We start from the raw sequence: 22,855 nt of genomic DNA, 5'->3' as shown, positions 1-22,855 counted from the left end.
CTATGATTGTGCATATTCAGGATGCAAGTATGCCAAAGGAGGCATGGGATACTTTGTCAAAAATGTATAGCACAAATACGCAAGCCAGAAAAATGCAACTCAAGCAAGAGTTGCACAATGTGCAAAGAGAAAGTATGAGCATCAATGACTATCACATGAAGGTGAAGAAGATTGCAGATACACTTGCTTCCATTGGGTCGCCAGTGGAAGATGATGATTTAGTTTCTATGACCTTGAATGGTCTAGGAAAGGATTATGCACAGTTTCGAACATCGATTTCTGTCCGTGAAAGATTTCCTGATTTTGAGGAGTTGATTGCTCTTCTAATTTCTGAGGAGCAGAGAAATGGTGGTGCATCTTCTTCAGGAGGAACTTCAAAAGAAGCTGTCTTCTACTCAAATGTTGGAAGAGGTAGAGGCAGAGGTAGAGGAGGCCGATTTGGAGGCCGTGGTAGAAATCAGAATATGCAGCAAACTCAAGAAAACCAGTCCTATGGAGGAGGACGTGGTAACTCTAGAGGCAGGGGGAGCCAAAGAGGTCGTGGTGGATGGCAAAGAGGCCAAAATGCAAACAACAATGTTGAATGCTACTGCTGTGGTAAAATGGGTCATATGGCTAAAGACTACTATAAAAAGCAGAATGACATCATGAATGGAAAATTGCAACAGGTGAATTATGCATCTTCTAGTAGACATGGTGATGACAGAAATGAGCATTTGTTTATGGTGCAGCACATGATCAATTCTGTGACAAGTGCAGAAGAAAGCAACGATGTGTGGTATGTTGACTGAGGTGCATCAAACCACATGACAGGTCATGTAGAATGGATGCAGGATGCAAGAAAAATGGAAAACCCAGGATTTGTGGAGACTGGTGATGATACTACACATCCTATTGTGCAGATTGGAAAAATTCCTTTGTCTATGCAGGATAGGAAAAAGAAATGCCTGTCAGATGTATTTCATGTCCCGAATATCACCAAGAACCTGGTTTCTGTTGGTCAAATGGTTGAGCAGGGCTTGCAGGTCATATTTAATTCTCATGGATGTTTTGTTGAGGATATGAAAAATAAAGGTCGCTTGATAGCAAAAGGAAAGAAGAAGGGCAGAATGTTTACATTGGATGCAGACATACCTGAATTGAGTGCAGCAATGTTTGCACATGGGACCGGTGTAGTTGCATATATTGATATCTGGCATAAACGCATTGGTCATGTTAATGTACAGCGACTTAAATCAATGCAAGCCCAAAATATTGTTGCAGGATTGCCTAAATTCAAGGTTGCAGAAATGCATAATGTGAAGCTTGTCAATTTGGAAAACAGGCAAGGAAACCATTTCTTAGACATGTTCAAGAGAGTAAGAAGCCATTGGAATTAATCCACTCTGATGTGTGGACTACTAAAGCTGCATCTATTGGAGGCTGTCATTATTTTGTCACTTTTATTGATGACTATAGCAGAAAAGTTTGGGTGTATTTTATGAAAAAGAAAAGTGAAGTGTTTGGGCATTTCAAAACTCTTAAAGCTATGGTTAAAAAAGAAACAGGCCTGCAAATAAAATGCCTAAGGTCAGATGGAGGGGGAGAGTACCTCTCAAATGAGTTTGCAAGGTTTCTGCAGGAGCATGGCATAAAGCAGCAATATTCATGCAGTCATACCCCACAACAAAATGGAATTGTAGAAAGGAAAAACAGGCATATTAGAGAGGTATCTCGTGCCATGCTCAACGAAAAAGACTTGCCAGATTTTTACTAGGCTGAAGCAGTTGCTACAGTAGTCTACATAATGAACAAGACTCCCACTGCAGCAATACATGGGATGACTCCAGAGGAGAGGTATACTGGTAGGAAACTAGATATTTCTCATTTGAAGATTTTTGGTTGCATTGCCTATGTTCATGTGACAGATGAGTTGAGATCCAAGTTGGATCCAAAAGCTGAGAAGTGCATCTTCATTGGTTACTCTCTGCAGATGCTATAACCCTTCTACTCGTAAGTTTACAGTGACCAGAGATGTTGTTTTTTATGAGATGAGTAGCTGGTATAAACCAGTAAATGTGATTGATGATGTAGATGCACAAAATGGTAATGCTGCACAGAATTCACAGCAGCAGTCACAAAATATTAGTGGACCTGGAGTGTCCTCTAGCAGTGGTTCACATTCTTCCCCATGGACAGGCAGATTGAGATCAGGAGAATCTCCTCAAAACAATGCAGATAGTGGTATGCAGGTTTCACGAAAAGGAAAAGAGAAGGTAGATCAGCCTATGTTTGATGTGAATGCATGTCACTCTTATGTGGATGGTGAATCCAGTGGCTCAGAACAGACCATTGATGATGAGTTGGGTATTCCTTCTATTGTTACACCTAGAGTAAGGAAGACCAGGGATGTTTTGAGAGCACCTGGGAGTGAACCTACTTTGCGCAGGTCTACCAGAGCTAGATATCCTGTGGATAGGCTGAAATATGATGGATTTACAGCCATTCACTATGCCTATATGGTCAAAGTGATACAGGAACCAAAACCCACTTCTTTTGAGCAAGCCATGGGAAAAGAAAAATGGGAGAAAGCCATGATGAAAAAATGGATGCCTTGGAAGCAAATGCTACATAGGAATTGGTACCTTTGCCTAAAGATAAGAATGCAATTGGTTGTAAGTGGATTTATAAGGTGAAACACAATACAGATAGTTCTGTGAATAGATACAAGGCAAGATTAGTAGTCAAGGGGTATGCACAAACATATGGCATTGATTATGAAGAAACATTCAGTCCGGTTGCAACGATGGCAATCGTAAGAGCAGTCATTGCTATGGCTGCATCAAAGGGATGGTCTTTACATCAGATGGATGTAAAGAATGCCTTCTTGCATGGTGATTTGCAAGAAGAGATCTATATGGAGCAGCCACCAGGTTATGTGCATGCTGTTCATCCTGAGTTTGTTTGCAGGTTGAAGAAAGCCTTGTATGGCTTGAAGCAAGCACCTAGAGCATGGTCTGACAAGATAGGACAGTATCTTGTCACTATTGGCTTTCAGATTTCCAAGGCAGATTTCTCACTTTATGTGAGAAAAACAGAGAAATATATTATGCTACTTATCATTTATGTTGATGATTTGATTATGACGGGTGATAGTGATGAAGATATCCTTCATGTGAAAATGCTATTGAAGCAGAAGTTTGAGATGAAGGATTTGGGAGAGCTGCGTTATTCCTTGGGCATTGAGGTGATTAGATCACCAAGTGGGATACGCCTCTTGCAGAGCAGTATGGATTGGGCATGCTGTCCAAATATGGGATGACAAGCTGTAAGCCTATTTCAGTTCCTTTGGAGCAGAATGTGAAGCTGAGCGCAGATGCAGGTGAGCTTCTAGAAGACCCTACTATATACAGACACATAGTAGAAAGTTTGATTTATATGACTATTACCAGGCCAAATTTGAGCTATGCTGTTGGATTGGTAAGTCAGTTTATGCAGGCTCCAAGGGAACCACATTTGGATGCGGCTAGACGCATACTTAGGTATGTAAAGTCCACATTGCAGTATGGACTATTTTATGAGACTGGAGTTGAGATACAGTTGCATGGATGCACTGATGCTGATTGGGCTGGTAGTATTTCTGATAAACAATCTACCAGTGGATATGTGTTCTCTTTTGGGAGTGCTGTTGTCACTTGGAGCAGCAAGAAACAGCCTATAGTTGCCTTGTCGAGCACAGAGGCTGAGTACAGGGGTGCAGCAATGGCTGCATGTGAGGTAGCTTGGTTGCATAAGCTACTTTATGATATGCATCAGCCTACAAATGGGCCAGTTGTCATTTATTGTGACAACATGAGCAGTATACACTTGGCAAATAACCCAGTCTATCATGCTAGAACAAAGCACATTGAGGTGCATTATCACTATGTGCGGGAGAGGGTTTTACTAGGTCTTATTGATCTAGTTTATGTCAGCATAGAGTATTAGGTAGCTGACATATTCACGAAGGCATTGGGCGCAGAGAAGCTGCACAAGTTCAGAGACCTGCTTGGTGTGCATGAATTGGGATTGAGCTCGAGGGGGAGTGTTGAGATATCGAGCTCCACTCGTGATACGCCAGGGTGACCGTTGTGCATTTATGTCACTGACTTGTTAGCTGCAGATGCGGTTGGTACACCGCTCATGAATAATAGCTAGATGACAGCTATTATTATCTACTCTAGTTCGTGGCTCAGTTAGTATGCCACCTTAGTTAGTTGAGTTTGGTTTGAGACCCATATATACGGTTCTTCTATTTCTTTGTATGTGAGTTCTTTTGGCTTACACAACTAATAAGAGGAAAACTGTTTTCAGCCTCCACCTGTGTGTGTATTCTCCCATTGTGTAAGTGAGAAAGCTACAAGTGAGACTCCTTCCTTCTCTCCCACAATCTTGAGACAACCAACCTCTTGCTTGGATGGCATGACAACCTCTTTGAGTTTGCATATGTATTAAAGAGGCTAGCAAATGGGACTTGGCTTGAACGAGGGTTGGAGAATAGAAAGGGACAATGAAGGTTCATATAATAATAATGGGATGATATATTAAATAAGAACATGAATAGTAACAATGTCGAGTATAACGAGGTTGCATAGGATATTGGCCTACCAAGATGAGATCAATCTAGAGGAGAAGGGTATACTAGGAGCTCACACTCAACCGCCAAGACCCATGGACTGTTTATTGCTTTGAGCATTTCACGTGAGCACAAATGACTATCTCTCACCTAACCGACACACCTTCGATCCTAGGGGTGTAGTGAGCTTACCTTGATGCCCGAATGAGTAGCCTCCTCTCTCAAGCATGCCAGTAGCTCCACGATTCGAGATGCAAGCTCAAGCCTCCTCCTTCAAGCTCCATCCTCCATAGCCACACACAAGAGAAGAGAAGAGAAGAGAAAAGAAGAGAAGAGAAGAGAAGAGAAGAAGAAGAGAGGAGATAATATAAAGCTTCTTCTCCAAGATCCCTCACCCTCACACACTCACTCCCTCTCTCAAGCACACACAAGCAAGTAAGAAGGAGAGAAGAAGAGAAGAAGAAGAGACCACTTTTGCCACACACCAAAGAATGAGCTCCTCGTTCTCTTTTCAGGTTTGTATACAAGCCCTTAATCCCTTGGGCACCCGTCCCCTTTTTTTACATGACCAGGCATCATGCCAAGGTCCTCTTTCCCTCTTCCCTTCTAGTTGCCTTATCCCTTCATCCATGTCCGTTTAGACTTTACAACTTGCACAAGAGGAAGCCTGGCGCTCTTATAAAATGAATTATATTGTGCCTCGCACTTTCCTTGCAAGAGCCCTCGGAGGTTCTCCTTCATCCTTGAGAGAGCATCCTTGATCCTTGAGAGGACTTTCTTCATCTTTAAGAGGACCTTGCGGTGCTCTCCCACGTTTTTTTTTTTGCTTGCCTTCTCCTCCACTTTTCCTGCTTGGGCAGAATGAGCTTCTTCATTCACTTTTTGACTTGGGCTTCCTTGGTCTTCCTATACTTCCTTTTTTCTAGAGAGAGGCCTGCCTGACCAAGTATGTGAGGTCAATGTCTCCATTGACCTCCCCTTCAAAGTACCCGCTCAAATATATATAGGCCACACAGGCAATCTCAAAGACCTACATGGATTGCATGCTCCTCCATTGCCACAGCATCCTTGTGGTCATCTACATCCACATCGCTCTTGAGCATCATGTCATCCACTTCTCCAAGCACCTCCACTCAAACTTCCTCCCACACTTGATAAAAAAAGATAGATAAGTAACAAATTCATAATCATTAGAGTGAGTTGCAAGAGTCCCTTCCACATTCGACACCACATTCTCATCTCCATGTGCCTCTTACAGAGTGTCATCCAAAACTTCTCAAGCTTTATATTTGCAATATGTATTGCTTCTTCCCTCCTCCTCTTGATAGTAATGATGATTCATTAAATGGCTTTATGCCCAATGCCATAAAGTCAGCATAGCATAGCTAAGTTTTGATGGAATGGGCCTCAAGCTCGTAGCTTAAGATGAAAAAGATGATCTAGGCCTATGACGATCAACCTCCTCCTTTGTCCTTGTCACTTCAAGTTTTTTTCTTCTTCTTACATGCAGCCATCACCTCTTTGCATGTGCTCAAAGAGAACGACTAAGGGGGGGGGATGTTTTTCTTGATTTTAGCACCTATCTTTGTTTCTTTGCAAATGTTTTTGCATCGATTCATTTTGGATTAAACCTTTGTTACTACCAAGAACACCCTCTAGGATGAGAGAGAGAGAGAGATTTTGCCACGATACCAACTACACTCACCCTTCTAGAAAGGCTTCTCTTTCTTTGTTGTGTATGAGACCTCCTCTCTTTCTTTGTTGTGTATGAGGCTTCTCTTTCTTTGTCGAGTATGAGACCTCCTCTCTATGCCACGTGGGCTAGGGGGACTTTCTCCTAGGTCACGCCAAAGCTGTAACTAATAATATAGAGAGATAGAAGAGTAGATGTTCACCATCTTGCTTGTGACCGGGCCTCTACGGAGAACCAAAAAAAAAAGGATCCAAGGGGGGGGGGGGGGTGTGTGGAGGTGCTGCACACTTTCTGAGAGCCTAACGTAGATCGTGATTGGGGAGCAGAAAACAAATTGAAATTGTACCTGCATCTCTTTGACGATTGCTGTAACCCGTTCTTGTGTGTGCAGAAAACAACGCCCCCCCCCCCCCCCTCTCTCTCTCTGTGACAGTCCCCCCTGACCGAGCTCAAGCCATGGCTCCCTCTCGTCTCCTTCCTGTCCAGCCTCTGCTCGCCCTTCTCGTCGCCATTGCCACTTTATCGACTTTGAGCAGTTCAGTTACAAGTCAAGAAGGTAACCGATTGCTGATTGTCCTCTTCCCCACCTGCATTCTCGGCATATTTTCCTTAAGGCCTTCCATTAGCCTGCAAGCATTATCTCCTGTCATTCAGTTTTGCTGGTTTAGCTCCAGGACATTAGTTTTGCCTCTTTTCTTTCCCCAAATTGCTGTTGTTTAAATCGATTCTCAGCTCAGCAGATCAATTTGACACCTATATTCTTTGTTAAAGCACTTACTACGATTGAAGGGAGATGCAGGTCTCATGTCACTATGAGACTTGCTCCACTCAAGTAGAAAGGATAAGCTACACAATAAAGCATTTGATTGATTGTGCCCACTGTCAGTTAGCTACATTGCTGAGAGAGAGAGAGAGAGAGAGAGAGAGAGAGCGCGCGCGCGCGCGTGTGTGTGTGTGAGTGAGCCAATCCATGGTTCAGATTGCATTGTCGATGTGGGTTGGATTACATTATTTAATGTGCGCTCAAAAATATGCCATTTTTTTACAACAGACCTGGGCCAAAGTGCAGGTTCTTACCTCTCATGAGCTACTGCATCTATAACAATATGGCTTTTGTTTTGTCGCAGGTTTGGAGCCGTCGCCCTCTCCACCTGCAGATGCTGGAGGCAATGGGGAAGCCCCATCACCAACATCACATCTGCCGCAAGCGCCATCTCAGCACATACACTCTCCATCATCAACCCCCCGGCCATCACTTGCAGAAGAGTCATCTGCCCCTGGACCCTCTCAGATCCCAACTTCGTCCCCTGGCATTCCTTCATCCCCATCATCAGACATCTCCCCATCAGCTGAACCTCCTGGAGAAGAAGATACTGGAGAGGACAATGGCCCCTCAGATCTGAACTCCAACACAACCGTTACTTGGTGTGCTGTTCGGGATGAGTACACCGACTGCCAAAACTTTATGACTCTGCTCCATGGAGGGTCCTACAACTGGACTTGGTACTTGCCTTCACAGTGGCTAGCTGCTTCAATTTGGAAATGCTTTTGTGTAAATCTTTGAATGGAATATTGCATCAGTAGCCAAATTGCAAGCTATGCAAGATGATGATGGTTGTTTCATATGACTTCTAAACTTAATGCTGGATTACTAAGTGCATTACTTCAAAGTTATGCAAGCATGAACTGATTAGCGAGCTAATCTTACAATCTCTTTCAGTATAGCCGGCAGATAAACATGGTCTGAATGGATCAGTGCTGATCCTGTGGTTTTTGTTTTGCTCAGTGTAAGGAAGCAAAGTGCAATGGATTGTATGGAGGCCATCAAAGAGAAAAAAGCAGATCTCATGAGCTTAGATGCAGGCCTGGCCTACATTGCCTTCACAAACTACTCCATGAAAGTTGTCATGGCGGAAGAATACTGCTATCATGCTAAAAGTTACAATGCAGTAGCTGTGGTGAACAAGGACATGTGTGACAAGAACTCAAAACTGAGCATGAGAGACTTCCGTGGCCTTCGGTCATGCCATCCTGGATACAGAACAGCAGCTGGATGGAACTATCCAGTCCAGTATTTGGTTGCAAATGGACTTCAGAGGCCTGTTTTAAGTGAAACACTGAAGATGGATGAGGCAGTTGTGACCAGTTTTTTTTCAGAGACTTGTGCTCCCTCTGAGTTTGATGGCACAGGCTTATGCAGCTCATGCGGCAACAATGGCACTTGTGATCCTCTGATGTCCAGTAAGTACACAGGATACTCGGGGGCCTTACGATGTCTCATGGAAGGGGTGGGAGACATTGCCTTCCTGAGGCCTGATACCACTGTTCGGCTCTCTAGTGATGGTCTCAATGCTCAGAACTGGTCAACCAAGTCTGTGAATGACTTCATGTGAGTGCAGATGTAGCTGGTGATATTTACTAAAAAAAAAAGCAATACATAGCTGACTGTTAACACTGAACTTCAATCAATCACTTCACCTAATGAACAGCATTTCAATACTAATCTAAAAAGTTTGATGAACAAGATATCTGCAAGTGTAGCTCATGATGTTCACTTAGTGGAAACAATCTGCAAGTATAGCTGATGGTGCTCACAAAAAGGAAACAAACCATATACATGAAGCCAACTTAGCAACAATTTCAAATGTTATTGTAAGGGTTAATTTAGCTACACAACAGCCTTATAATGTCAGATGATTGAAGTTTATGCTTCGTTCCCTCAAGATTCTTCCTTCAGGACATGATTTTTAGTTAGAAAATCTTTAAGGAGTGAAGATCTGGATTACTTTCAGCTAAATGAACCCTCTGCTAGTTTTGACTTGGTATGTCTAAGAAGGTTGCCCAATTGGTTTTTTTTCAAGTGTTCCATGAGTTCTTTTGTAATTTGCAGGTACCTTTGCCCAGGAGGTGGTTGCAGACCAATCAATGATAATATAGGCAGCTGCTCGTATGGACCAAACTCCACTTCTGGGATTGTCTACTGCTTTGGCATTCCCTTCCATAAGGTTTCTAATAAAAAATTCCCCTTGTAGGTTTGGTGCAGTTCCTGCAAATGTGATTATGACTTTCAATTCTCAAAGACATGAAAAAAGGACTGCCATTGTGAATACTTTACTCAATGCGAGCTGGGCTGATGCCCTTTACAGTGGTCATAACTGGAATGACCATATACTTTCAGCAAGGTAATGTCTCAAAGAAGCTTGGATCTGCTGAGTTGTGCTGGCGTATATTCTTCTCAATGAGCTTTGCTCCATACAGAAGAAAAGAGTTATCCTTTTCTGCTTACAAGTGAAATGTTTGTGCATATTGTCTGGGCTTGAATCCCCATGAATGTAGTTTTTTATTCAGTATGAAATGCATACTGTTGATTCCAGTATCAAAGCATGGTTTTGGCAGAGGGTTAAGAACGATGGAGGGCACATTGGTATATATTTGACTGTATGAACTTGTGGGTGCTCACATGCAGTGCTCAGAATGTGTTCGAAGTCGTGCAATTGACGCGGTCTTACTTGGGAGACTCAGGGACTGTGGCCCAAAGTGTACAAGCACTTCAAAACACCAATGTGTCTGCTCTTCCCAACAGTGGTATGCTCTTGCTAAGGCCATGCAGACAAAATGGGGTCTATATGTGTGTGTTTCTAGCACAATTCAGGTTTAAAGGCATGAATTCTTCTGTTGTTTGGCAGCTGGATTTCATCTTGGGGGCTTCTCATACTCTATAATCATTGTGTTGGCTACTGCTACACTTCACTGGCTTGCTTAAGATGAAGACTAACGTGGGTGTGCTGACTGGAGTTGCAATCAAACCAGGAGGACGTCTTAAAATCATAGCCCATACTCATTACATTACTGCAAGCGAAAGCAGACTAGAGAGTTAAGATAGCGCGGTTATCACCAGCCCTCTTTATCATCCATGGAGCTGGTTGGAAATTCTTTGTAGGGTTATTCTTTCCAGTATGGTTAGATTTCATCTCTCTCTGTGTCTCTTTTTTTCGGTAATCATCTCTCTCTCTCTCTCTCTCTCTCTCTCTCTCTCTCTCTCTGTGTTCTGAATAGATTGACAGTAAATTATATATGCAACAGTCCATATCGAGCATCGAGAGGTTCCCTTACCAAACATCAGGAGCCAACATGCCATTGTGAAACAAGGAACGCAGTGGTAACATACATGTAGGGGTAGGGGAGATCCATAAATTTTCCCTTTTAATAGTTCTTTCCAATCGATGCGCATGGGTTGAAATGGATGGATGAATTAGAACTTACTAAATATTCAAAGTATTCAAATTAGTTTCACAATTAAGAGAAATCTAGGGTACGGTTGGCACATTTAAGTTGCACTTTCTATTTCCTAAATCCATTTTTTCTATTGCTAGCAGACCAGAGTGGTCTATGGTGCCATTGTATTCAACTTTTGAGATTCCCCCATTTAGGATATAAACCAAAGACTTGGGCCACTCAAAACCACCCCTCGCCAGTGTTGAAGGGCGTCGAATGACCACACCCTTGTTGCCTACTTGAACTCCTTGCCCATGAGAACATTGACTACTAGCGTAGATTACCATTAGATCTCCATATAGCTATGCAAAGATCAACTCCTCATCATCAATATCCTGATGTAAACTTGCAAGAGTGTTATCTGTCAACTTGAAGATATCAACATTCACATATATAATACACATAAAGATTATAAATACTAAATTGTAAAGCATAAAGTTCAAAGCAACAAGTTGAAACTTGACTTATCATTTTAAATTTATGAATTATGATTTATGATCAAGTGTTTGTTTTCTTTGAACTATCCATGCTAAGTTGAGCCTTTATCATATGCAAGTTAGTACAACAATAGACTAGCTACTCTAACTATTGTGTGCTAAGTCGATGGTGAATCTTCATGTGTATGAGAGAATAGGCAATCTAGTCTCTCTCACACGCACTTGAAGGACAATCCTAAGCAAGAACTCTCATGGCCAAGGGTTGAAGAGTCTCCAATGTGTAGCAAAAATTCTGCCACCAAAAAAGAGGCTTCACAAGTGATGCTCTCCTCCAACAAGTGGGAGAAGCAAATGACACATGCCCTCTCTAATCTACATAGCATCCATGCTTCTCTAGTGCTACATTATGGTCATTCGCAAGTACCACATGAGTCAAATATGTAAGTTGGTTTAATTGGAGCTTTCTATTATCCATGATGGCCAACAACTTGTAAGTTGCACGTACCAAGCAATAAAACTATAGTTGGGCTTATGCATCCATACCCATCTCCTCTCTTTGCACCTCCACCAATGTTATTTTGAAGAAGTAAATGAGAAAGCGCATTGTGAATGCCTTGTAATCACTCATACACACAATACTCTATAAAAGGAAGTCACAATGTTAGAGAATTAAGTGTACAATGCCAAAGTCTTAGAGACTCAAAAGAAGTTCAACAATAGGCACAATAGGCAAAGCTAAGAAACAAGTCACAAAGAAGAGAAGAAAGGGACATGTAAGTAGTAGACAAGGGTTCAATCAAGAGACTTTATTTAAGCACAAAGATGAGTTATAACCAACTTGAATATTACTTTGGGAAACTATTATTCGTCATGGTTTTACTTTGGTTTAATTTAGATAACATAAATAAGCATACGAATATTTATGGACAACATACAAAATCCTTTGATTTTAATTCAAGCATATAAATTCATGAGAATAGCCTCAATTGTATTCAATCCACAAAACCTTATAAACCATGATCTTGTTTACTTTTATTCCCTTCTTGAATCTTCACGCATCAATCCTTGCATACAAGATAGTAGGGATCCCAAAAAGATACAATTTAGTCCACTAGTTTGCTTGAAATAGGGCCCAAGAAGCAGATTTAAGAAAAATAGGAGCCATAGTAGTGGTATCTTGTAATTCTCTCTTTACAATAACGAACTAATCCTAATTTCAGCCCAAAAGCTTCAAGAAAATTTAGCAACAAGGAAAGACCTTCATTGCCATGTTTACATATACAAAAATCTCATAGTTTGGTGCCCTTAAAGCTTATATCTTTGAGGGAAAGTGATGTACAATAGTGCATCCCTATTTGAGACAACAAATAACATGTTTTCAACATTAGATCAATCCCTAAAAAGGCATCAGATTGCTCTCTCCCTTCAATCCATGCTCTTCCTTACTTCTTTCCCTTCATGAGATGTCTAAGATGATGATCAAAAAGCATGGGATCTATATCCTCCTCCATGAATTGATTTGCCTTTTTCTTTGTAATTTGTGCCTTACAAGTCTCCTCTAAAAAGTTTATTTTATCATCTCCACCAAAGCATGAACCATATGAACTTCTCAAGTAATATGAACAAACTAAAGTTTCACTCGGCATGCATGCCACTTATTGAATGTCCTTGTCTAGTCTCAGAACTAACTCAACTTTTCATGCAAACAAACCAACAAGTGTCCATAGGCATATGGGTAAACTCTTTGTGAAGAGATTGTTTCACTGCGTATGTATGCCACTTGTTGAATCTCGTTGTCTGGTCTATGAACTAACTCAACTTCTCATGCATATAGACCAACAAGTGTCCATAGGCATATAGGTAAAGTCCTTGTGAAGATTGATTCTTTTACTGTTTCATCTAGTGAACATAACATCATACGAGTCGATTACGCACTGTAGGAATAAGTGCAAAGAGCCAAAAGACATGGAGTCTCAGAAGAAAGTGCAACAAAAGGGAAAGTATCCTCAGGATAAGAAGAAGAGAAGTCTAGGTGTGCAATAGGGATTCAATAGTATTTCATAAACTCGAACCATTTGAGGTGAAGCATCCAAATTTAGTAAATCATGTATATAGATCACATATTGAGACCATATTTCATCGTGCTCAGTGCATAAACCAATCCGGAATCTAAATACATCAATAAGGCTATGTATAGGCTGCATGCAATGCTTTTTTTATGTTCAAAATCCAAGCTTGAGAGCAATCTTATTTAAGATCAACCCATGTCATAATCAGCCCACATAGACTATAAAAACCATGTTTAAGAATGTACTAGAACCTTTCTTCCACCTTCATAAACAATCTCTATATACATGACAACAAAGACCTTCAGAAGCATCAAATCAGATCACTACTCCACTTGTTTTGGGTCACAAGAAGTGCTCAAATTTGGGAAGAAAGTGAATAGCAAGAGTGATGCCCTATTCTCTAGGTATTACAACACTAAATTCTCATGCTTTGGGTGCAAAAGACCCCAAATATTTGTTCTTCAAGCATCCCTCTTTTATGACGGCTCTTGTCTTCTCTATCTCTCACATACAAGCTTTGTTTTAATCGCTCGATGGTCATTATTGAAAGTAGCAATAGTGCTGCCCTGTTTTAGGAAGTATTCAACAAGAATGCTCTTTGAGTTAAAGGAGCCCAAAATAGCCCAACTCTTTCAAGCTTTGTTGCTTGCTCTTCAAGCTATCTATAGGATGATTGCTTTATCCTTCATCTACCCCATATCATGGATAAGGCATTACCCTAGATGGTGCCTTGTTCAACTTGCTTTTTCCCACGTTCTTTTTCCTACTCAAAAGCATAAAAGCATAAATTGATCTTTTGTAAAGTGGCCCTTAAGTCTTGATTTAAACACTTACATATCTTCTTGTCGTATCCTAAGGTTTAACCATAATAAAGTCTTTGTTTCTCTCGAGCATGTAAGACACTTGTCAAAAGTCTCTAAGGCATGTGTCAATATTGCATGCCATTTTGTGAAATCTAGACAAATGCTCCATATGCAATCAATTAAAATCCTCATGTGTAGATGATCATTCATACAACTTTCATTCATTAGACAAATGCTCCATATGCAATCGATTAACATTCTCATGTAGATGATCATTCATATGACTTTCATCCATTAGACATGTAATCTCTTACAATCTAGGCAAATGATATCCTATGTGCATATAGATGAAATATTTGGATAAACAAATTTTCCAATGTTTTCCATCAATGAACTTGTAGCCACACTACAACAACAATCAACCAATGTAGCTTTATGCACCACTCTTTTCACCCACTTGAGCTTCTTGATGTCCTCCATGAGCAAGTCCAAACAATGACTTCCACATGAAGTCCATACAATTGTGGGAAAATCGGCCTCAAACAAGTGCCCCATGTGCCGACAATTAGGTGCATTGTCAATAACGACTTACACCAATTTGATGGGCCCACCTGCATGCACAATACTTTACTTAGAGAGAGAGAGAGAGAGAGAGAGAGAGAGAGAGAGAGAGAGAGAGAGAGAGAGAGACTTATGAGTCATGATCATTTCATCAATTATAATACAAAACTTAAGAGGTTATGAAAGTGATAACTTTAAAAGACAATGTGAACCTCAATGGTGGCTTGTTGAATGTGACAGTATAAACAAATGTGCATCATCATCTTTCTCCCCTCTTGCTAGTGTCTATGGCCCACAAAAAGTATTTGCCAACTAGACATGACACTAGTAGGATGATGCCTCACTTCTCCATCTATAAGTGAAAATGGACCAACCTTACTTTGTCCATGCAACCCAAATATAGCATCAAGGGCTCTATCAATCCTCTCCTTCTCTTCATTAGGTCCACATGTCATTATAGGTGGCACCGGTCCATCCTTCGCATGACCCATACAATCTTTTTCCATTACTCTTGCTTTAGGACATTGAATGCAAGATTACACTCAATCACAAACAATTTCAATGTCCACAAGTTGTTGCCTTTCTATAAGAAAGGCAATGAACCCATGCACATGACCAAGGGCTTGGGAGAGAGAGAGGATTGCCTGTCCAACACTACATAAGCCTCCACTTCTTGTCTTTTGTCATATTTGGATGAGAATGTGGAGTCAGCACCACTAATAATGGAAGCATCAAGTGAAGATAAGCCTACATGGGAGGCTTCCTCATGAGTAGCCATAGGTGTTGGTACTGATGCATCACTTCCTTCTCCTCCTCTAGTAGATCCCCCTCTCATCTTAACAAGAATCCCATCCATGATGTTTTGAGGGATTTCCTTGCATGGAACAACTTTCCCCCATCTTGAAAAGATATTAGAGAAGTTAGGTCACACCGCTTGTGTAGCACTTTTTGCAATACTTACACATCCAATGGTGGGAATTGGACTTCTTTATGTCCCTCTCCACATGGATGGTATGTGAATTGAAGGCCTCACACTAGCAAAAGCACAAAACATTTCAACCCAAGCATTCTTTATAGTAGTTATGACTTTTTAAATACTACTCTAAGGAAATATCATTTCTTTATTAATGTCAACAAGGCAATGGAAGGTCTTACAATCTAGCTAAGCTTTTGTTTCAACTACAAAGATCACATTTTTGCTTCTCTTTGAGCTCCTCTTTCATTTTTGGCTAAAATTTGTTGCTTAAGTCCTCCACTATATTATAGTCAACAACTAGAATCATTGGTGTGCAATGATTGAATAGTAAGCCTCCACAAATTAGTTCTTCCTTATGAGTTGTGGGGATCATCTATAGAGATAATGGCTAAATATTCATCTCCTTTTAGGTGTATTGCAACCCATCAGTTGTTTGCTATGATCAATTGTAGTTTTTAAGATGGAGTCGGCTAGGCTATTTTTTGTTCCATTACAACACCTCCACTTCTATTGTTATGTTCTTTTGAGAACCATGTAATATTATTTTGTATTATTCTTATATTTATTTCCTATGTAATTCCAACAATCTTGACCTCCTAGAGGCATAAGACATTTGGGGTTATCATGCTAACCTTCATCGACCCCTCGATGATATTGGCTGCATTGGGGTCTATGAGACTTGGAATTAAATGATTAAATATGTGTGGACTTAAAACATATAGTATTTCTTCTCAGATTTGGTATAATTTGTTCTTTCCAAATGGGTTGCTCTTGCTTTCTCCAACTTTTGGGAAGCATCTTTTGAGCACAACCTTGTTAGCTTATTCTTTACGATTCCAGTGGATCATCTCCACTGATCTACCCCCTTCCATATTTTCAAATAGTACATCATTGAAATGTTCATTCTATCTTATTATTTTCATCTGTGTTGTGCTATGATATCTCTATTAAAATCTTTCTTTTTCTAATTTAGAGGAGGATATTGCTTCCTTGAAGTTCTCACTAGTTGGTCTTGGACCATCTAGCTCATCAAGAACATCAATAAGGAGAGGCATGTAGCTTTTACTTGGCTTCTTTATCTTCTATGAACCTCTATTATTACCAATGTTATTGTTACTATTTTCTTTTTCCTTTTCTTAACACCACCTAGAAGCCATCTAAGTTGGGCTTCTCAGCATCCTATTTGGAAGGGGCTTCTTTAGGTTTCATGTTTGGATAATCCTTCCAAATGTCATCTCTGACCTTTAGACATTTGAAACATGCATTGAAGAGATTTTTGTAAGTTAGAGGCTATTTTGTGAGGATCTTCCCCTCTAAGTCAAAGATTAGGAGAAATTCAATGAGTTCCTTTGTTTGCTAATGTAAAAACTCAATTCCATTTCAATTAAGACTTGAGGAAGCCATGTGGGATTTACTTAAAGGGGTGATGAGAGTCCTAATAAAGGAATATGCTAGTGCTTTGTGCTAGGACCCGTGGAAAATGCAATGCCTATAGAGCAATGGTGTTTAACCCCCCTCTATTCCCCCTCCCACCCACCCCACCATCTCTCTCTCTCTCTCTCTCTCTCTCTCTCTCTCTCTCTCTCTCTCTCTCTCTCTCTCTCTCTCTCTCTCTCTCTCTCTCTCTCTCTCTCTCTCTCTCTCTCTCGTGAAATAAACAACTATTCACTCACAATTAACTTGGATTTTATATTATGCATACCAATTATTTTCTAAATATTTATTTCCCAATACATAATCTTAAATTCTATATGTAAGTTATAGCACAATCCATAACTAAAAGTCATATATGCATCGCTTTTGACTTCTAGTTATCCATGTAAACTTTAAGTTGAGCACTAAGGCAAAGGTTTCTTGTATCAAGTTCCTTCCCTTGTTTGATTATAACTTAATAATTTACTTTGAAAGAGTATTTAAACTTTTGTGGATTCTTTTTGTCATAAAGTTAGAGTCAATGCAGTTATTAAGTGAGGATAGAACTTTGAAATCTAAGTTAGAAAGCCAACTCATTCAGAAAACCAAAATCTACAAATATGAACTATTTATCACAAAAATTTTATATTTTAAGAACATAAATGAAAAATTTTGAAAAAATATGACCATATAAAACTAACATTCTCAACATCTTGCTTTAGAATTTACACAACTTTGAAAATTTGTTGCTTGATGTCTCTCATTACTAAATGTTAACATTGATGATGCAAATGCTATCTCAAATAGTATACATCAATAAATGCATGGGTTGATATCAATGCTATTGAGGTGATGCTTGTGGTATAGGCAACTACGACAACATTAGGAAGAGCATGAGCAACTCCATGGCAAACCACTAGCTCCAACCCTAGTTGCTACACACACACACACACACACACATAGTCACTTATGAACTACTATGCTTAAGCATGCTACTGGATAGTGCAAGCAAGTACACCAACATCAAAAAAATAATAGGAGTTGTTGCCATGTCATATATGTGCAATCACATGTTGATTGTTTGGTTGGCTTCAGTATGAAAGCATGAGAGAGAGAGAGAGAGAGAGAGAGAGAGAGAGCATACAGATGGGAAGCCATGGATACCCTAGCTTATGGATGTTGGCCCACACACACACACACACAGGGCATATAGGTGGGAGGGGACCAAGTGAGGGGAAGCCATGGATACCCTACCTTATGGACGCTTGCCTTGCAAGCTTGAGAGAGAGAGAGAGAGAGAGAGAGAGAGAGAGAGAGAGAGAGAGAGAGAGAGAGAGAGAGAGAGAGAGAGAGAGAGAGAGAGAGAGAGAGAGAGAGAGGGAGGGAGGGAGGGAGGGAGGGAGGGAGGGAGGGAGAGGGAAGAAAGAGGCAAACATTAATGATTTAATGCATACCATATGCAAGAAGGAGCAAGTCATATGGAAAGAGACATACCACTACTTAGATACATATGGCCATCTATATAGGAAGGTTCTCCCTTATGGTGGGTGAGAACTAGTGAGGCTCTAGTCAAAGGATATAATCTTGTACGTGGTCATTTGATAGAAAATGAAACCTATATAAGCCTAATGTAGTTTAGTGTTGGAAGGCCCATGATAAACAACAGTTGTAATTATGATAATAATGTAAATACATTGTTTTCCAAAGGAACACTTTTATATTTGTGCTTAAGAATGTGACAACAAATCCTAAGTAAATATTAATTAAGGAAGCTATCTCTATGTGTTTCATAGTGTGAGAAGCATATTTCTTAGATAACTAAAATACACCACATCTAAAAATCAAAAGTGGGTGGACTGTCTTCCTGACGAAACCATCCTATGGTTAGATAGACTTGGTTAGTTGGGTGGCTTTCCTAAAATTAGAAAAGGACCCTTAATCGTGACCATCCTAAGGTCAAGTCCTAGATCTGATTTAGCATCATTTTAGGGGCCAATGTGAGACTATGCCTTATAGGTAGAGGGGTCGATGCTAAGCTCCCCCTCATTTCTCACTCTCATTGAACCAAGTGTATTGCTTACATGTCTCACGACTTTAATGGCTCACTCAATAGTGACCATCTTAACTCAATGCTAGAATACCACTAGAGATCATAGATGTGTCAATAAGAACCTACAAGTTGATCCTTGTGAGATGAGGCTAGATGCTTCACTTGCAAGGTAGACCTAGTTGCCTAAGTTTGCATGCTCATGAGTGGCACGAATAATGACGGCTTAAATTGGATCCTTAGACAACTACCAAACTACCCTCCCTATGATTTAGGATCAGGTACATTTCACGTGGTTAAAAATGAGATTATATTTAAAAATGTCAATTTTTGCAAGACAAATAATTTTATCAAAATCTCATTGATAAAATAAGTTTATGTGAGCAATTTATTCAAGCTAGGATTTTTTGAAAGGGCTTCTTTAACCAACTTTTGAGCCACGAGGTATTTCAAGCAATGTATATAATGGCTTGTGAATCAAGTAATTTCTAGTTGCAACACAATATTGCATTGCTTACCTTCAAGGCTATCCTTGGATCTAAATGGTAATAAATCCAAGTTGAAAGGTGGAAATTGTGGGATGAAAATTACTTGGTAGATGCTACAAATTAAGACATATTAAAAAGGACGTAAAGAGAGTTGAGATCCTTAAAAAACTTAATATGATTGAAGTATTTTGGTTCCTTGAAACAAAAGACTCCCAAGCTCTTATCTATGTAAATGGTTAAATGAGCAATAAAACTCAATATATATACTCTCAACTCGCAAAAGTCATGGATCCTAACCACATTGAAATTTTGCCTTATAAGTCCTTTGTACCTAATCTAAAAATAACAAGTTATCCCATTACGGTCGTAGATATGAAAAGAACTCCTCCCTGCAAATATGGCGTTGAGTCTAGTAAACTTATCATTCATATTCCTTGTGAATAACAATTTAGGTCATCCATAGTCTTGTAAATCAAAGGAATTTATTGTATTAGAAATGAAATATAAGGCTTCAGATATTAACCATCAACCTTGGAAAATATGAAGGTGATAAAATTCTTTATAAACCTTCTAAGTGTTGCAAATTTGACCACAAGGAAAATCTAACATATTAAATCTTAGAAATAAACAATTGCACTAAACATAAAAGACTTTGAATAACTTAACAAATTTACAAAGAACAAGAGAAAAATACATAATAGGACCCAATCATCCCTATGACAAAAGCCATGATTTGTGATTCGCTATTATGAAATATTGATTACATAGCTATTTACATTCATATTACATATATAATTATAAAGAAAATGTAAATATCAATTAAACAAAAAAGTTTTATATATTAAGAGAGTTCTTGTAGCTTATTGTAGTTGATGCAAAAAAAATTATGTACCTAATCATGACATTTTGACATCACTATCATGTCTCAAAAATGCAAAAACGCCCACAATGACTCCAAAAGTTTTGAATTCCAACTCACTATAAGGGAGAAACAACAAAACTAAGTTTTCACCTTGTTCTCCTATTTTATGCACGATCATGTTGCTTTTATAACAAAAGCTAGGAAAGCTTGAACCATGTAAAGAATATAGCAAAGCATTCCATAACAAAAGCTTCTTTTAACAAAATAATATTTGACATCTATTATTTTAATATTATTTATATTAAAATATTAAAAGAAATACTTTAATAGTAAGATCAATGGTTCTTTTAAAATTACTACTAAAGAAGTTTAAACTTATAATTCATAAATAAACTAATAATGTTAATATAATATAGTATTATATTATATTATATGTTATATATTATACTTATTATATAGATTTACTTAATAATTATTTATAATAATAATCTACTTCATATATCACACAAAGTACATTAGTATCTTTCCATCTATCTACTAGGCATAATGTGACTAGTACCACATGTGTGCACTCGTGTGATAAGTCACAAATCATGTGGCAAATAGATTAAATTCACAATAAAATAAAAATCATCTTATTTTCATTGTGAGTTTTGATAAAATATAATGGATATCATAATTTTATAACATTTCTTAAGGGCTTAAAAATAATTATTCCTAGTTGACAAACAAAGAAATTGGCAAGGATAACAAACTATATGCTAGTGTTATCTCATGTGGCGAACTAACACTTTCCTATAAAAATAAGACTCTGTGGATTTTACATGAAATACTACCTCATGCGGCGAATCTATGCTTGTGGGATATTAATGTGATTGTGAGTAGTAGATAGTTATTAGTTAAGAATATCAATAGGGGTTTACTTTTTAATGAAGCTAAGATAAAGTCAAAAGATATTAAACTATATAATAGCCATGTATAATAGATGAAATGTAGAGAGATCAAACAAATAATAATTACTTAATGTACACCTATAAACCTTAATTTATTTTGATTTTGAAGTAGATTTTGACTTAGGGCATCTTAGGATTGGAATACCTTTAAAATTAATTAATAATTAGAATACTATATATGAAATAAAACTTTAGATTTTTCAATTATCTACAAAACGTATTCAACTAAATATGATATAATCCTCATGTAGGTCCCCATGTAGAAAAGTTGACTTAACATCCATCTAATACAAGTCCAAATCTAACTATGCAACCAAGGCCATAGTCATTTTAACCATGGGAGAGAAGATCTCATCAAAATCAACTCCCTTTTCATGTTTAAAATCCTTTGCAACCAAATGGGCCTTATATGTTGGCTTAGGATAACCAGGGGTGCACTTCAGCTTATAAATTCATTTGCATGGCAATGAACGTTTCTCACTACCTAGAAAAACCAAATTCCACATATAGTTTTTTTGCAAAGAATCAAACTGAGATTGCATAGCCCTCTCCCAAGAAGAATTGTCAGCCCCCTCAAAAGAAAGGGGGATTAGTAGAATCTATCACCATGACATAATCCATAGAGGGCTCATAACGAATAGGAGAATGTGAAGCTCAAGTAGAGTGTCACAAAACTGTTATTGAGCTTGTACATCATATCCTCTCTATCCAACATCAACATGATCTTACACAATAGGTGGATCTTGGGCCACTCAAGCATTAGCAGTAATTGTAGGCTATCTAATGGGGGCTAGCTATATAGTAATAGGAGATGCCTCTTGAAATATCACCTTGCGCACCTCAATCACTTGCTCAAGTATCTTATGCATCTCATCCTCATAGAACAAAACATTATGGCTATGGATAAATTTCTTAGCTTGTGGATCCCAAAGATGATAGTCTATCTCACCCACATCACCACATCTACGAAAGATACATTTGACAAATTTCAGATCCAACTTGTTTTGCTTGTCTTTGGAAATATGGCAAAATGTCTCATATCCAAAGACTCTCAAGTGTGCATATGACGGATGGAGGTTTACCAGACCATACCTCCTTTGTAACTCTACAACCAAGAGCAATGCATGGGGATTTGTTAATCAAATGAACTATAGTAATAACTATTTTAATCCAAAACATATGGATAAGCCTTTATGATTGAGCATATTATAGACCCTCTCCTGAATGGTCCTATTCATGCACTTCGGCAACATTGTTCTAGGGTAGGGTATAAGGAGTTGTTGACTGATACTTAATGCCCTAATCATCATGGAACTACTCAAAAGCGTAGGATATATACTTGCCCCCATTTTCTAATCTTAGGTATTTCAACATTTGCCAAGACTAGTTCTCAACCAAAGCAAGCACTGAAAAGTAGTTAAAACATTTGGTTTCTAATTTATGGGATAATCCATACAGTTTATGAGAAATCATCAATGAATGTAACAAAATAAGTAGCACCTGTTAAGGAGAGGAACCGGGAGAGAGAAAGAGGAGAGAGAAGACTGTAGAGAAGAAGAAGAAGAACAGCAGAAGAGAGAGAAAGACTAGAAATAGAGAGAGAAAGACTAGAAGAGAGTGAAGGAAGACATGGAAGCTTGGAGAGCAAGGTGAAGGAGAAAGAAGACTTGTATATTTATCTGAT

The 22,855-nt window shown here is 38.9% G+C and overlaps 1 protein-coding gene across 1 annotated transcript; it reads left to right on the top strand.

The window, feature by feature from the left end:
- The first annotated feature begins 6,531 nt into the window (after window positions 1-6,531).
- On the top strand, window positions 6,532-10,261 carry LOC148021961 (uncharacterized). Its single transcript, XM_087697501.1, has 7 exons — window positions 6,532-6,843; window positions 7,415-7,790; window positions 8,074-8,676; window positions 9,178-9,234; window positions 9,320-9,469; window positions 9,754-9,872; window positions 9,974-10,261. The coding sequence occupies exons 1-7, from the start codon at window positions 6,744-6,746 to the stop codon at window positions 10,048-10,050; spliced, it is 1,482 nt and encodes a 493-aa protein (XP_087553627.1). The 5' UTR covers window positions 6,532-6,743; the 3' UTR covers window positions 10,051-10,261.
- The last annotated feature ends 12,594 nt before the right edge of the window (window positions 10,262-22,855 follow it).

The sequence above is a fragment of the Lygodium microphyllum genome, chromosome 17 (assembly GCF_053477565.2).
Source record: "Lygodium microphyllum isolate KBCC chromosome 17, Lygodium_microphyllum_v1.1.10, whole genome shotgun sequence".
NCBI classification, from domain to species: domain Eukaryota; kingdom Viridiplantae; phylum Streptophyta; class Polypodiopsida; order Schizaeales; family Lygodiaceae; genus Lygodium; species Lygodium microphyllum.
The sequence above is the reverse complement of the archived record's forward strand: the minus strand, read 5'-3'. Positions and strand labels throughout refer to the sequence as shown.

Bases quoted from the DNA above. Each gene is read 5' to 3' on its own strand.
- LOC148021961 (XM_087697501.1), top strand. From the start codon at position 6,744: ATGGCTCCCTCTCGTCTCCTTCCTGTCCAGCCTCTGCTCGCCCTTCTC. The intron at 7,791-8,073 runs GTACTTGCCTTC...TGTTTTGCTCAG, and splicing joins GGGTCCTACAACTGGACTTG to TGTAAGGAAGCAAAGTGCAA. The intron at 9,470-9,753 runs GTAATGTCTCAA...GCTCACATGCAG, and splicing joins GACCATATACTTTCAGCAAG to TGCTCAGAATGTGTTCGAAG.